Source organism: Accipiter gentilis, chromosome 7, assembly GCF_929443795.1.
Source record: "Accipiter gentilis chromosome 7, bAccGen1.1, whole genome shotgun sequence".
Lineage (NCBI taxonomy): Eukaryota > Metazoa > Chordata > Aves > Accipitriformes > Accipitridae > Astur > Astur gentilis.
In genome coordinates this window covers 13,520,432-13,535,161 of record NC_064886.1, presented here as the reverse complement: position 1 = coordinate 13,535,161, position 14,730 = coordinate 13,520,432, and the positions used below count along the sequence as shown (strand labels likewise).

The following is a 14,730-nucleotide window of genomic DNA, read 5'->3' as shown; positions in this document are numbered from 1 at the left end:
GCCCCACCCCGGCCCCGCCCTGCCGCCGCTGAGAGAGGGGCGGGGCTCGCACCGCGACGTGTGACGAACGGCGTGCGCGCGTGCGTGGTGCGTGCGTGCGCGGCGCCGCGGCGAGCTGCGCGCGGCCCGGCGGGGACCCGGATCGGCGGCGCGGTGGGGCGCGGCGGTAGCAAGCGGCGGAGCCGGAGCAGCTGGAGCGGGGCCCGGGATTCCCGGGGGCCCACGGCCGCCATCACGGATTTCCTGTGGGACAAGCGCACCGGGCTGGCTGCGAGGACGGTGCGAGCGCGGGGAGCGGCGCGGCGGGGCGGGGGTAGGCCGCGGCCTCCGTGGCTGGCGGGGGTGGCCCGAGACCGCGCGGGGCAGGCCCGGGATGGCGGCTCCTCGCGGGGCCCCGGCCGCAGCCCGGCGGCCCGGGCGTTTCCGGGGGGGTGGGGAGCGCAGGCGGGGCCGGCCGGGCCGGATGGCCCGAGGGGGCCGCGGCTGGGCCCTGTGGCACCGGGGCGGGCGGTTCCCCACCCGCCGCCCCTTTCCTCAGCCCCGCTCTTTCCCAGTGTCCGGGCCCCGTCCTTCGCTTCGCGGCCGGGTCCCGGTGCTTCCATTTTTGGCGCTCGGTGCGGCCCCGGTCACGGTGGAGGCCCCGCCCGGTGGCCGCGGAGCAGGGCAGCGAGCGCGGCCGCCATCATCGTCCCCAAACCGGTTCCAGACCGGCTGCGAAACGCCCCGATGCGGGCTTCGCCTGCTTCTAAAGAGGGTGCCCGGCCTTGGCGGGCCGCCAGCGTCGCCTTCGCACATTGCCTTTAATTAGAGGCCGGTGCGGCGCTCGGCGCCTGTTGTGGGCACAGCGAGACCCGGTTGCGGAGTTGCCGAACCGTGGGGAGCCGTGAGCGGCCTCGTAGACCGTGGCCTTGTTCTGGGGGGTGACGCTTGGCTGAGTGTAACGACCCCGTGCCCCCAGGTCACTGCATCACCAGGGGCGATTTTGGCTTTTAATAGCCCCGCTTCTGATGTCAGCATAGGTGTGGGTGCGGGAAGGCAGCCGGGTGCGTGAGTGTACCTTTTGGGGGGAAAAAAATCACTGGTGGGAGGTCTGTGGACAAAGGGAGCTCCAGCTTCTTGCCTGTGGAGACGAGGCAGACTGAGCTGCTCGATGCTTTGGAACCTAAATACATGCAAAGGATGTCTTAGAGCTGTGGAGTGAGGTCTGGCAATGGGAGCGGGGTCCTACAAACTAACACTTCAGGGCTGGGACCCGGTGTGCCATCTTACCGAGGGATTTTGTCCTTTGCTCTTGACTCTCTCATCCCACCAGAGAAGCAGAGGTGAGCACTCCTCCCCTCTGAGGTAAGGCCTACAAGGCTTCGTTAATGCCTCTGCACATGGAAAGGGTGGGTTTGCTCCCTGGATGCTCTAGGGCCCTCTCCCCGCTCGCAGTGGGAAGTGTAGGTGTTGCTTGTTTGGCAGTAAACCAGAGACATCTCTTCAGGAGCTGCCCACTTGGGTGTCTCCAGCACTGTTGCGCAAGGACTTTGGGTCAAGCACCGGTGATATCCTGAGCTTCATTTTACCTTCCTTCAGTTTCTTTGGTGGTGCTTATCCCCTTCCTCGGGAGCATGTTAGGTTAAAGAGAGAAGGTGGGAGCCCTGAAGGTGCAAATGCTGCTTCTGGAGCTGTGGCCAGTAGAGATGGGTATGAAGAGGGGAAAGTAACCTGAAAAACAGAACCACAGCAAGCACAGCCCGTGTGGGTGGTCGCATCCTTTCTCATATGGGTTTCTGGGATCTCTTTTAAGTTCATCCCCTCCATCTCGGATCACCCCTGCACACTAAGACATGCTGCTGATTGCTTCCTCACCCTTGCCCTAGTGGTTCCTTGGCCACTGATGATCTGCACTGGTTTCTCTCCCTTGCAATTGCCTCATGTAGTCATCACTGTCTGTTGTCCCTGTAGATGCCTCACTCTAGAAGGTACCGCTCATCGGAACGCAGCAGCCGAGGCAGCTATCACGAGCGCTACAGAAGTCGGAAACACAAGAGACGGCGGACACGGTCGCGATCGAGCAGCAGTGAGCGTGACCGTCGGCACCGTCGGGAAGACAGTTACCATGTTCGATCCAGGAGGTGAGTCTGGAGAGATGAGGCGGGACCCCAAACCCTGCGGTGCTTCTCCAGCTTGGCCAGAGGCAGATGTGGTTAGCCCAGCTTCTGGATGGCCTAGGCCCTGCTCTCTCGCATGCTCTGAGCTGTAACTTCCCCAGTGGTGTTCATAATTGAATCCCCTCAGCTTGCTTGCTTCCCACCTCCAGCTACGACGACCACTCAGGAGACAGGAGGGCCTACGACCGGCGTTACTGTGACAGCTACCGGCGGAATGATTACAGCCGTGAGCGAGGGGAAGCCTACTATGAACCCGAGTACCGTCATTCCTACGAGTACCGACGCTCCCGGGACCGCGAGGGCAGCTACCGGAGCTGCAAAAGCAGCCGGCGTAAGCACAGGCGGAGGCGGCGCCGCAGCCGGTCCTTTAGTCGCTCCTCATCGGTGAGTATCCTGCTGTGCTAGGCCTCCCCTGTAACCTTTCTCTCCCAGGTGGCGAGCTGGGTAAGTAGAAAACTCACTTTCTAACGCTCTCTCGGACTCAGCTTGAGAAATGCGTAGAAAGCCTTTGACGCAGACAGCAGTTTCTGTCCACCATCCTGATGCGCCTCAGCAGTGGCTGCCCTGTGCCAGCCGGGCACAGGCGGCTCAGACCCTCTCTTAGTGTTGCCTGCTCAGAGGTGGGAGGAGGACAGGCGTGCCTTGCGAGGCTGGCGTGTCCCCCGGGGTGGTGCTGCAGTCCTCAGCTCCTTTATCCCTGCAGAGCACTGCTTTTGTTCGGTGATGCTCATTAAGAGCTGTCTAGGAACCCTAGCCAAGCAGTCTTTTGTGCAAGGTTTGTACAGTAAACGTTCAGCTGATCCTGGTCCCAGAAAGCTCTGTCTGCCTGCAGCAGGCAGCTTGGTCCCCATGGTCCCTGATTCAGGCCTCTGTTCTGTGGCAGGAAGCCCCCGTCGCTGAGGGTTAGGTCCTGCATCAGAGCAGAATCCTTCTGGGTGGGCCCAGCTGATGTGGGTTGTCGTGCAAGGGGCTTTGCAAAGAAGTAGAGCTTGTGGACCAGTCAATTCAGGTGGAGGCAGCAACCATCACAGGCTCTTCCCAGCAGTGTCCCTGGCTTTCTCTTCTTGTCTGTTCTGCTGTTCACCTTCCACTTCTGTTAGACCCCAGACACGTTCTCTGCTCTGTGTGTGGAGCTCTCAGTGTTGTCTGGACTGTTCTGGCTGTATGTCCAGGGATGGGATTGTGGGCTGGATTCAGGTCCCAAGTCTGCTGGCTGGTTGCTCCCAGGTGTGGGGATACTTAGCTGAAGAACTGAAGGCAGGAATTTTCTCTTCTCTGGCATAAACCTCTTATCTGCCTCATCCCAGGCTGTCCCTATTCCCTGTTGGACCTCTGCTTCTCTCCTGGAAGTTAGGCCTTCCAGGATCAGCTTCTTTGGGGGAGGGTCTAGGAAGAAGTGTTACATCTTCCCCCAGGCAGTCATTCGTAAATTCTCTCTGGTTTTGGATGGATCGTTGTACCGAGAGTTGCTGCTGAAATCTCTGAATTCATCTTTTTCTGAGTGTTGGGGCTGGGGGAAGCTATGTGGGTGGTTGTTGGAATGGGGTGGGGAGTGCCTGTGTGGGGCAGCCTGGGCCTTTGCTTGTGCAGGACTTCCCAGCACCTGCCTTCTGCTGCCTTTCCTCAGTGGCTGCCGTGGGGCTGAAGTGAGCCTCTCCCCACGGCCACTGAGCGCCCAGCTGCAGAGTTGTGCTTCGGCGTGCTCTCTTGGCATTATCCAGGACCTGAAGGCCAGTGCCGTTCCTCTCTAAGCCCCCCCTAGGAGTGAGAGCAGCTGGCCCCTTCCACTGCCCCTCCGCTAGCCCTTGTTCTCACCGTCTCTGCTCTCACACTGGTTCGGGTGGGGCTGTTTGTAGGTTCTTTTTTTCTTTTTTTTTTCTTTTTTTTTTTTGCTACAACAAAAAGCAAACTGTTTTTTTTCTTTTCTGAGCTAGTGTGTTGTATCTTGACATGTTCCCTTGCAATATCCCTATCGTTATATATTCCTCTGTGCCGTATGAATTGGCTGGGAATCTCCTCCTGCAACCCCTCCTCAAACAACCATGTGAATTTCCAAACCAACCAATGCGTGACGCTGGCTGCTGCGCTGGTTTGAAAATCTGATTGGTGAATGATGAATTCCCTGTCTGCCTGGGCCAGCAGCGGAGTCGACAGAGCAGCAGAAGGGCCAAGAGTGTGGAGGACGACGACGAGGGGCATCTGATCTATCGCGTCGGCGACTGGCTACAAGAAAGATGTACAGCCAAATCGTAACATAATTTAGCTCTCTAGTTAAGCTCCCATCGCAGTCGCAGATCTGTCTTATCTTTCTGTTTCATTTTATTTTCATTGTTTATTAAAGAGAAACCCTCTCCTTTTCCTTCCCCTTTTGTTAAAGCTACGTTTATATTTTGTATTGTTACTGAAGTGCCAGGGAACTAGGGCAGTTGCCTTGTGCAGCCGGTGTCAGCCTTCCGCTGCTCCGGTCTCTCAAGCTGTGTGCAGGTTAGGTGTTGCAATGCATTCTCCTCTGCCTTGTGTATGCACTGCATCCAGGTCATGCTCACTCTCTCATCTTCCTTCCTCTCTTTCTCTCCCTCCCAGATGAGATTATTAGCACCTTAGGGGAAGGCACGTTTGGCAGAGTGGTGCAGTGCATTGATCACCGGAGGTACGTCTGCTTCTGGGACAGGCAGGGACATGGTGGTGAGGGAAAAAGAGAGACCACAGCTGGTAATGGAGCCTTTCATGCTTAACATGGGAGCCTGGGGATGAAAACAAGTCTCTTTGTTTCCAATAGTCCTCTGCTGGTCTGGGCACTCACACTCTTGGGTTGCCTGTGTGTTGGAGAGGGGTCAGGGGGGGCCTCAGGGCTGTTTGTAGGGAGGGAAAAGGTGCTGCTTTGGTGGACACCCTTTAGTAACAGCCACCTTCCGGCTTGAGCAAGAGTGGTGGAAGGCTGTGCTGCACAGGATGAGACTGGTTCAAAAAGTTGTTTTTGCAGGGCACAGGCTCCATGGCTCAGCTCAGGGGTGATCTTGCACTTTCTTCCTGTTTCTTCTCAGGGGTGGTGCACGTGTTGCTCTCAAAATCATTAAAAATGTAGAGAAATACAAAGAGGCTGCTCGACTGGAAATTAATGTGCTGGAGAAAATCAACGAGAAGGATCCTGAGAACACAAAGTGAGTGTGCGCTTGGGGTTAAAATGGAAGGGCAAGCATCACAGCACAGTTGCAGGGATGAGATGAGAGGTGCTTGATGTTCTGTGACTGAATTTCTTTGTAGCTAGTTTTTGGAGGCATGTTGGCTTGCTATGGGATACAGACTGAGCAAGGAAAGGAGGAGCCTGGTGCAGGGATAACATAGCCGAGTGGTGTGTGCAGATCTGTCCCAAATCAGAATTTTTCTCTCAGTCTTTGTGTCAGGATGTTTGACTGGTTTGATTACCATGGCCACATGTGCATCTCCTTCGAACTGCTGGGGCTCAGCACCTTTGATTTCCTGAAGGACAACAACTATCTGCCTTACCCCATCCACCAAGTACGGCACATGGCCTACCAGGTGTGCCAGGCTGTGAAATGTAAGTGTTCATTGCTCTTCTCTCCACTGGTCCTTGACTGACCTGGAGAGCTGTGTGGCTCCCAACATCTATGCCAGTTTTGCAACTGGTGGCCCAAAGCAGCGAGTTTTTGCTGCGGTGCCACTGTGCCAGTTCTGAGACTGAGCCTTCCTGCCCCTCCAGTGGCGAATGCGTGCTTGGAATGAATCCCGTTCCTGATTGTAATGTTTTCCAATGCATGTGGGCTGGCAATAGCTCAGGGCACTTCAGCATCCACCCCCTACACATTCTGATGATCGATATGATAAATCTTTGTGCTTCTGCTGAAGCATCTTGGCCTGGACTAGCCTGGCTGTTCGCACCCAGTTCTAAATGTGGGCTAAACTGGTACCAGTATAAGCAAACTGAATTAATGATGTTCGCTCTTTAGGTGGGTGCAGCCTCGCTTTGCTTCTGTTCCGTCACTCCGACTCTGTTTGTTTCCTCAGTTCTGCATGACAATAAACTCACTCACACTGACCTCAAGCCGGAGAACATCCTTTTCGTGAACTCTGACTACGAACTCTCCTATAACCTGGAGAAGGTAACAGCACTGCTTTGTGTTAGAGATCTTCTCTTGGGTTCTTGGTATCCCAGACCTTATCAGCAGGTGGGAGGAGTTGGAATGTGGCCCCAGGAGACACAGGGTTGACCGACTACATTCATGCACTTGTTCAGGGCCTATGTCTTGGCTTGGACCGCCTGTGTAGTCTATAAGTAAGGCCGTAGGGACCACAGGCTTACCTGGCTGATGGTGAGAGTTTGTCTGGGGACTGTGTCAGCACTAACATACCCTCTGAAGCCTTCCCATCCCGTGGCACCCTGTGGCAAAGTCTTGGCTGTGTAAGGAAGGGGCTAAGTCCACATCTTGAAACTCTTTTGAGTAACTGATACCGTTCTCCCTCACAAAGAAGCGGGATGAGCGGAGCGTGAAGAGCACAGCCATCAGAGTGGTGGACTTTGGCAGTGCCACGTTTGATCATGAGCATCACAGCACAATTGTCTCTACCAGACATTACCGGGCCCCAGAAGTCATACTGGGTATGTAATGCTTGGTCTTTCTGCAGAGGCAGGCATTCGCCTCGAGGGCACTGGGTGCTGCCTGCTGGATTAAGGAGCATTTTGTCTCCACATGATTCAGTAGCTGTCCTGGGTTTACCCTGGGAGACGAGAAGTGCTTTATTTAAAATGCTCTACAGTGCTATTTTCTGGGAGGGCCAACAACTTCTAAGTTGGTGTTTTGGCATTGCTACCAGCTGGGCAGTATACTGCCACCAGCATGTTGGGAGCATGGCTGGAATGGGAATTGTTTTCCCGGTTGTTTGTTTTTAAAAGGGAGAGGGAGAGGGATTTGGAATCTTAAGCCGTAACTGGATCTTCTATTTAAAAAAACATTGGGGTTTTTTTTTTTTAGAGCTTGGCTGGAGCCAGCCCTGTGATGTGTGGAGCATTGGCTGCATCATCTTTGAGTATTATGTGGGTTTCACCCTGTTTCAGGTGAGAACTGTATGCTGTATGGCTACCTCACAACTGATGAAAGAGGATGCTGGCTGTTGCCCAGTACAGCCAGGAGCCTCTGGGACTGACGGGGGTTCCCTCCATCCCTGCAGTCTTGTAGAGATGACCAAGGTGTTGCCCAGCAAGGGGTTCTGAACAGGGGAATACCCAGGGGTGGAGGTTGAACAACTGGAATCTGTTACATGCCTTTCCTTTACGTTTCTCTCTCTCAGACACATGACAACCGCGAGCACCTGGCTATGATGGAGAGGATCTTGGGGCCAATTCCTTCTCGGATGATCCGGAAGACAAGGTGAGCAAGGCCAGCTGGGGCACAGCAGGCTTGCCAGCTCTCCCCTGCTCCATATGTAGCAGTTCTCTCTGAGGGATTGAGCTTTGAAGCTGCCTGCTGAGCCAGTTGCCCATGCTGCTGCAGTGTCCTGAGCAGTGTGCACTGCCAGGGCTGGCGCATTGCAAAACATTTTGTGCTTGGGTGTAACTTGTTCTCATCTCTTACTCTGACAGGAAACAGAAATATTTCTACCACGGCCGCCTGGACTGGGATGAGAACACCTCTGCTGGCCGCTATGTGAGGGAAAACTGCAAGCCACTGCGGGTAAGGCAGGGTGGGCAGGAGCACCCAGTTGCTTTATCCTTTTCTCATTGCAGAGTCTTATAGTGCCTGCCCAGTTGTGAAGGTTCTTCCTGTGGGCAAGGTTGGGCCACCAAAAGGGTTAGACCAGTGTCTTCCCAAAGGAGTCTTGGCTGTCCCAGACATAAACTAGGAAGACTGCAGCAGCCTGAGCTTAATCTGAAGCGGATGAGGAGGAGGAGGGCACGGAGACCTCAGGAAGTGCCTGGGAAAGATGGGGGGCAGTGAAAACTCAGCAGTTCCATGCTTGGTAAAGCAGCCCAGAGCGCAGGTCTAGGATGAGTGATGGTCTGAACAAGCCAGTCTTCCCACAGCTTAGCTGTTCAGCCCAGGGAATGTACTGTGACCGGGACAGGGTGCAGTGCTTGGCCCTAACATCTCCCCTTCATCTCCCCAGCGATACCTGACCTCTGAGGCTGAGGACCATCACCGCCTTTTTGACCTCATTGAGAGCATGCTGGAGTATGAGCCGTCCAAGCGCATCACCCTGGCCGAAGCCCTCAAGCACCCCTTCTTTGACATGTTGGAGATGGAGCCAAGCACAAAAATGTGGGACTCTAGCAGAGACATCAGCCGGTGACGCCACAGGTGCCAGCCTGCCCTCAGATTCTAGCCCCCGTGGAGGCCTGTGTGATTTCTATTCAGACACTTGGTGCTTTTTTTTTTATACATGAGAAGAACTCCCTGGACACGTTTGTAAAGCTGTTAATATGTGAGATACTGTAAATAGCCCATATTCTATATTGGCCTCTGAGCACCATGGGCCCCACCTCCTGCTGTTGCTGCTGCCATTGTCGTGAGGTGAGAGGGCCTGTATGTCCATACTGTAAATACCTCTGTTTATGTGCTGCTTTGTCTCCTGTTCTCTCCTGCCCTCCTTGGTGTAAATACTCCAGGACTTGCAGCTCTCTATAGCTTATCTGTTTCCTTGTAAGTTATGAAACTGGTGGGACCGCATGGGAATTATTTTTTGGATCAATGTCATAGCCCATCCCCACACCAGAGTTTTATAAGAATTTTGTACAGTCTTTGTGAAAAATAAATATGAAGTGAATAAACCACCCAGTCTAGGTTTGGACCAGCAGCAGCCCCTCCTGGGGCTCTTCTGCTGGTCAGTTGTGCTCCTGGTGTGCAGTGGCTGTATGCTGCGCCCTGCAGAGGGAAGGAAGGCACATCCTCTTGTGGGATGAAAGGTATGTTGTGGTCCAGGAAACTTTAGTAATGAAGCCAGCTCTATCCACCTGCACCACTCCTCCCAAGCTTGGATACTGGCCTAGTATCTGAGCTTGCACTGTGTAGGAGTTGCTTTTGGCCCTCTGAGGGCTGCAGCTGGACCTGAGCAGATTCAGGGGGGAGGCAGCAAAAGTCAGGCTGGTCCCTTCATCATGCCCTGTGATCCATAGTGAGGTGAGATATAGAGAAAGGAGGACAGTGGGTACTTCAAGATATGTGTTGTCTTTAGTAGAGAAACTTCTCACTCCCTGGACAGGGTGGAGCACTGATGACCAGTGAAGGCTGTTGGAAAATGGGTGTCCAGGTGCCCACATTCAGCTATCAAACACATACCCCAGTGTCTGTCTGTGCCTTTTTGGCTCACCAGCTCTGCAGTGAGGCTGGGGCTTTGGCTTAGACTTTTCCATGGGAATTGCTGGGGATGTTTCAGACCTGATGGCAGCTCTATGTAGGTGTTCTGCCAGCATGTCTGGGAGAGTCTCACTGGGATGGTGTCAGTAACGGAGCAGATACACTCATGGTCTGTTCTGCAGGAGCTTATCGCTTTGCTGTGGCACCATCTGTCTGTGGCAGACTGTGTCCTGGCTCTGGCAGTCTGTTGTCATGCAGAGGGATAAAGGAAAAGTCTGGCTTCACCTGGAGTTAGCGTGTGGGAGTCTCAGGAGGGGTGACATTGAGTCATCTTTGTGAGCTTGTGATCCTAACTTAAAGAGCTTGGGCTGGCAGCTTTCACCTCCCTCCTGCGGTATAGCTCGGCTAGGCAACAGCCAGCCAGGTGGTATGTGCCAGGGAACAAGAGCAGGGGAAGGCTATGTCCTGCTGCATGTGTAGCCAGCCCCTGGGTGAGTCCGGAGGAGAATTAGATTGACCAAATAATACCTGTGGTCGGTCTCAGATTAAAAAAAAAAAAAAAAAAAAAACCCACCAGTGCCCAAAACCTGAATCCACAGCTTTTACCTTCCTAGCAGGGAGCACAGTTCAAGGTGCCAGCTGTCTGGGTTGAAGTAGGAGCTCACAGATTTGTATGTAACTTTGTAAGTCTGTATTCAGAGGCTAAAGACTATTTTTTGGCAGAGAGGTGCAATTCCTGCTAAGCACTGAGAGCTGGGATGGGAACTAGAAGCAGGTACGGATAGATGTCCTGTGCTGTTCTCGGGATGCTGAGGAATGCCTGCTTGGGAGGGGCTGTCGATATGCTGTCCACATGCAGCTGGTGGTTGATGGAATTGGGGATCCCTATAAATAACTGGTCCAGGAGACACAAAAGTTAAATTCCCTAAGCTACTTGTCATGCCATGAATTCTTGCCTGACTTTTACTTCTGTGGAGTCTGCTGAATGGCTGGTTTGGGTGGGCTTGGTGAAACAGCTGCTCCGCCGGCTGCCCCGAGGGTAAAGCCTGGGGGGTTCCTTGCAGGCTGGAGGAGAACAGCACCGCGGCCGACCTGGTAAGAGGCAGGAGCCCAGCCGAGGAATTTGGATGTGAGGCCTCAGGGGGACCTGCAGGAAGGGGCTGCTGTGTGGTAGGCCTGGCTGAACGGAGCCATCGTTGGGTAGAGGAGCCGGCCCTGGGCGGGGGACCCGGAACCCGGGGCGGGGGTATGGGGAACATGGGGGCTCGGCCCTGGGATGGGACACCGGGAACTCGGGGGAACGCGATGGGGCCCGGGCGGCGGAGAGGCCTGGGCCCGGCCCGGCGTTGCCATAGGCCCGCTGTTGCCGTGGGGACGCGCTCCCGGCGGGCCCTGCGCTGGGCGGGGAGGTGGGGAGGGAAATGAGCCGACACGTGACTCTCGGACATGTGGCCGCATCACGTGCTTGCCTCCACCCGGCCCAGCCCCGCGCGTGCGCAGAGGCCCCCTGCAGGGGGGCTCCCCGGGGCCGCAGGCGGAGCTGGTGACGTCACGGGGCGGCGGCCAATCGGCGGCAGCGGCGGCGGAGGGGGCTGAGGCGGCGGCGGCGGCGGCGGCTCCGCTCCCGGCCCGGCCATGGCCCAGCGCGGCGTCCCCGCGGTGCTCCCGGACAACCCCTTCCAGGTGCGGCCTCTCTAGGGAAAGGGGGGGGGGCGCGGCGGCGGCAACGGCTCGGCCTGGTCCGGTCCGGTCCCCGTGTCACACCGGCCGCGTCTCTTGCAGGACCCCGCGGCGGTGCAGCCCTGGCCCGGCCCCGAGCGCGCGGCGCTGGACACCTACAACCCCTTCGAGAGCAGCGCGGTGAGGCGGGCGGGAGGGCGGCGGGGCCGCTTCCCGGCGGACGGGGCCCTCCCCGCGACCAGCGGTGCCTTACCGTGCCCCTCTTCTTCCTGCAGCCGCTGCCGCCGTACCAGGCCCCGTCGGCGGCTCTGCCGCCCCTGCCAGCGGCCGGTATGCCCCCGCCGCAGGCGGCCGCGCAGCCCCCGCGGAAAGCCAGCCCCACGGAGCCCCGAAACTATGGCTCCTACGGCACGCAGGTAGCCGGGGGGGGCGGCGGGAAGGCAGCTGCTGGGCCTCCGCGGGGTGGACAGGGGGAGAAGGTGGGAGCCCCAGGGCCTGCGTTCTCCCTACGCCCTCGCCCCGCAGGCCTCGGCGGCCGCCGCCACGGCTGAGCTACTGAAGCGGCAGGAGGAGCTGAACCGGAAGGCGGAGGAGCTGGACCGGCGGGAGCGGGAGCTGCAGAATGCGGCCCTCGGTGGTGCCGCACGTGAGTGGCCTGTGGGGCAGGGGAGGGATGGCGGCCACCTTCCTCTCAGGCCCCCCTGCACGGGCACTGCTGCTCTCTCCTTCTCTCTGCAGCGAGGCTGAACAACTGGCCACCGCTGCCGTCCTTCTGCCCAGTGAAGCCTTGCTTCTACCAAGACATCCCGGTGGAGATCCCTGCTGACTTCCAGAAGACCGTTTCTACCATGTATTATCTCTGGATGGGTGAGTCCCTGAGGGAAACCTAAGGGCAGATCCTGGGAGGAGGTAGAGGAACAAGTGTCCTGCATGCAAGTGAGCACTGCTGCTCTGGAGAAGTTGTGATTAACGTGTGGTGCCCAGGTCTAGGGGGCTGAGCCCTCGGTGTGAGGAGCGGGGAGCCTTGCTCGGGTTGTCTGACCCACGTCCTCTCTCTCAGCCAGCACCATTGCTCTCTTCCTGAATTTCTTGTCCTCGCTGGCCTGGTTCTGTGTGGAGCCCTCATCCGGTTCCGGGTTCGGCCTCTCCATTCTATGGGCTCTCCTCTACACACCTTGCTCCTTTGTCTGCTGGTATAGGCCGATGTACAAAGCTTTCAGGTGTGTATCTGCTTGAGCTCCCAGGCCAGGAAAGCAGTGGGGTGGGGTGCATGGCTGGTGCTTGAAGCTGGGGAGGCTGGGCTGCTTGGTTAAACAGGCCCTTGCCCTGAGTGCAGCACCGATGGTGTCTCAGCTCCTCATGGCCTTTGGGTCTGGGGTGATTCTGCACTGAGCCTTATCTTCTCCTTGTGTCCCCCACTTTAAGGAAGGTTTGAACGTTCTCTTCTGTGGCCTAACCTCACCTATCTCTTTCTCCCAGGAGTGACAGTTCGTTCAACTTCTTTGTCTTCTTCTTCGTCTTCTTTGCCCAAAACGTGATGTACGTGCTGCAGGCGATTGGCATACCAAACTGGGGATTCAGGTGTGCGTTGTGCTGACCCCAGGGAGCCCTAGCCAGCCAAGTACCCCAGAAAGGGGGGAGGCGGGTGAGGAAGAGGGAACCTGTGGGCAACTGCCTCTTGTTTTGCAGTGGCTGGATATTGAGCCTGATAGCACTGCGGAAGAACACGGCCGTGGCTGTGATGATGATCCTGGTGTCTTTGTTTTTCACAGCAGTGGCTGTGTTGGGCATCATTATGCTGAAAAAGGTGAGTTTGGATTGAACCTTGGGGCCGGAGCGCCCCTCTGGGAGGACAAGGGTGGGTTTTGGCAGGCATGGGGTCACAGCTCTGTTCACTGGGAGTTCAGAACGGGGCTGGTGCTCTGACCACGAGCCTGCTGCTCTCTTCCAGATCCACTCTCTGTACCGCCGGACAGGCGCCAGCTTCCAGAAAGCGCAGGAGGAGTTTGCTGCGGGGGTCTTCTCCAACCAGGCAGTACGCACTGCAGCGGCCAACGCTGCTGCAGGTGCCGCCACCAATGCCTTCCGGGCACCCTAGCTGGGCAGGGGCCCCGGCTTCTCATCACACGTGGGCTCTTTCTAAGGAAGAGGAAATCCAAATTGCATCTTCATTGGATCCCCGTGTGTCTGCATCAGCTGTCAGAGGCTGCCTCATCCCAGCTTGGAAGTGCTGGTGCCTGAATAGTCTGCTGCTCTATCCCCTTTCCTCACGGATGGAGGCTGTTCTGGTTTGTGCTGGTCCTGTCCCCTCAGCGGACTGGGGAAGGAGTGGGATGGGAGGTGCTGTGGCCAAGCCCTGTGCCTGTCATCACCCTCCCTTTCAGCACCAGCTGCTGGGGGCAGGTGCCTCCTCCAGACGTGTGACAGGGACCAGGACCGAAATGGCTGCTCACCTTCCCTTGGGCTCTTCTGTTTCCCCACCTAGTGATGCCACTTGTGTGCCCTGGGGTATGAAGGTTCCCCTTGTGCCCAGTCCCAGTGCGTGCCGGGGCTGGCTCCTTCCTGAAGGCTTTTGCCTGCCTTCCCTTTGGCGTGGGACCTGATTCTCTGCCAAGAAAATTGTCCCCCTCCTCCCCCAGGGGCTTGCTCTAGTCGAGGGGCTGACTCTGTCCCCAGGTTGCCCAGCTGGGAGGCAGCCCTACTCTGTTCCCTTTCCCTGTCCTCTCCCTTTCTCCTTTGCTGGGCTGAGTGTGCTCTGGGTGCAGGGATAAGGAGAGCAGGGCTCGGAGAGGCAGCAGTGGAGTATGTGCTGCTGGTGGGGCTTCCTGCCTTCAGCCTGTGTGCCTGGCCACAGCCATCTGGGACTGGCACATGGTGGACCCTGAAGCTGGTCTGGGCACTGAGGAGGGATCCTGATACCTCCTTGGCTCCCTCGTCACCTCTGGGGGGGGGGGGGTGAACAGCTCCTCCCTTCCTCCTCTCCCCCTGCCCTGAGGGTCACTCCTCTCTGCCCCTGTCACTCTTCACCCTGAGCCTGTCCCTTCCCCAGGGCCTGAGCCCTCCTCCCTTCTGGGGGGCTGAGCTGGTCCCTGTGTGCAGCGCTGCCAGTATGTGCCCTATGTCCCCGCTAGCCCCTGGTGTCCCTTGTCCCATGTGCCAGTGTCCTCGGGCATCCCTGGGCCTGGTGTCCCTGCAACGGGTCTCCTGAGTTCTGCTTTGCTCCATCTCCTCTGATGCTCCTGGGTTTCTCCCTGCTGCTCCTGGGCCAGCTCCAGGCCCGCAGGGCTTGGGGGGCTCTGCCCAAGGGCAGGGACTGCTCTGGGCCCCCCTGCTCATGCCTTCATCCGTGGGGGCCGGTGCAGGCAGCAGCTCCCGGCAGCTGCGGGGCTCTGCCCTGTCCTGCTGCGGTGGGAGCTGACGCTGGGTGATGGCAGTGGCCCCTGTTCCAGCCGTGGCCCTCTGTTCCGCCGCGGGGCAGCTCCTGCCGCGGCCTCCCGTGTGTTGCTGCGCCCGACGCCAAGCCGCCTTCAGGTTTTATTTAAGGAATAAATGAAGTTTCATTGACTCCGTGCCTCCGCCGTCTC

The 14,730-nt window shown here is 57.3% G+C and overlaps 1 protein-coding gene across 5 annotated transcripts; it reads left to right on the top strand.

Moving 5' to 3' along the window:
* Window positions 1-99: 99 nt before the first annotated feature.
* Window positions 100-14,708, top strand: LOC126040696 (dual specificity protein kinase CLK2). Of its 5 annotated transcripts, XM_049805495.1 has the most exons (20): window positions 100-279; window positions 1,951-2,120; window positions 2,306-2,540; window positions 4,296-4,392; window positions 4,740-4,806; window positions 5,201-5,317; window positions 5,549-5,715; window positions 6,183-6,277; window positions 6,645-6,774; window positions 7,148-7,230; window positions 7,464-7,543; window positions 7,756-7,846; window positions 11,249-11,326; window positions 11,422-11,562; window positions 11,672-11,792; window positions 11,885-12,013; window positions 12,207-12,366; window positions 12,626-12,727; window positions 12,836-12,953; window positions 13,098-14,708. In XM_049805495.1, exons 2-20 carry the CDS (start codon window positions 1,951-1,953, stop codon window positions 13,242-13,244), a joined length of 2,328 nt encoding a protein of 775 aa, XP_049661452.1. In that variant the 5' UTR covers window positions 100-279; the 3' UTR covers window positions 13,245-14,708. The 5 variants fall into 5 exon arrangements, with proteins under 5 accessions (XP_049661452.1, XP_049661448.1, XP_049661447.1 ...); XM_049805491.1 differs by lacking the exons at window positions 11,249-11,326; window positions 11,422-11,562; window positions 11,672-11,792; ... (3 more) ...; window positions 12,836-12,953; window positions 13,098-14,708 and adding an exon at window positions 8,280-8,940 and having other exon boundaries at window positions 4,299-4,392; XM_049805490.1 differs by lacking the exons at window positions 11,249-11,326; window positions 11,422-11,562; window positions 11,672-11,792; ... (3 more) ...; window positions 12,836-12,953; window positions 13,098-14,708 and adding an exon at window positions 8,280-8,940.
* The last annotated feature ends 22 nt before the right edge of the window (window positions 14,709-14,730 follow it).

Excerpts from the sequence above, each read along its gene's own strand:
- LOC126040696 (XM_049805495.1), top strand. The coding sequence starts at position 1,951 with ATGCCTCACTCTAGAAGGTACCGCTCATCGGAACGCAGCAGCCGAGGC. Across the intron at positions 5,318-5,548 it reads AAGGATCCTGAGAACACAAA|TCTTTGTGTCAGGATGTTTG; the intron begins GTGAGTGTGCGC and ends TTTTTCTCTCAG. Across the intron at positions 11,793-11,884 it reads GGCCCTCGGTGGTGCCGCAC|CGAGGCTGAACAACTGGCCA; the intron begins GTGAGTGGCCTG and ends TTCTCTCTGCAG.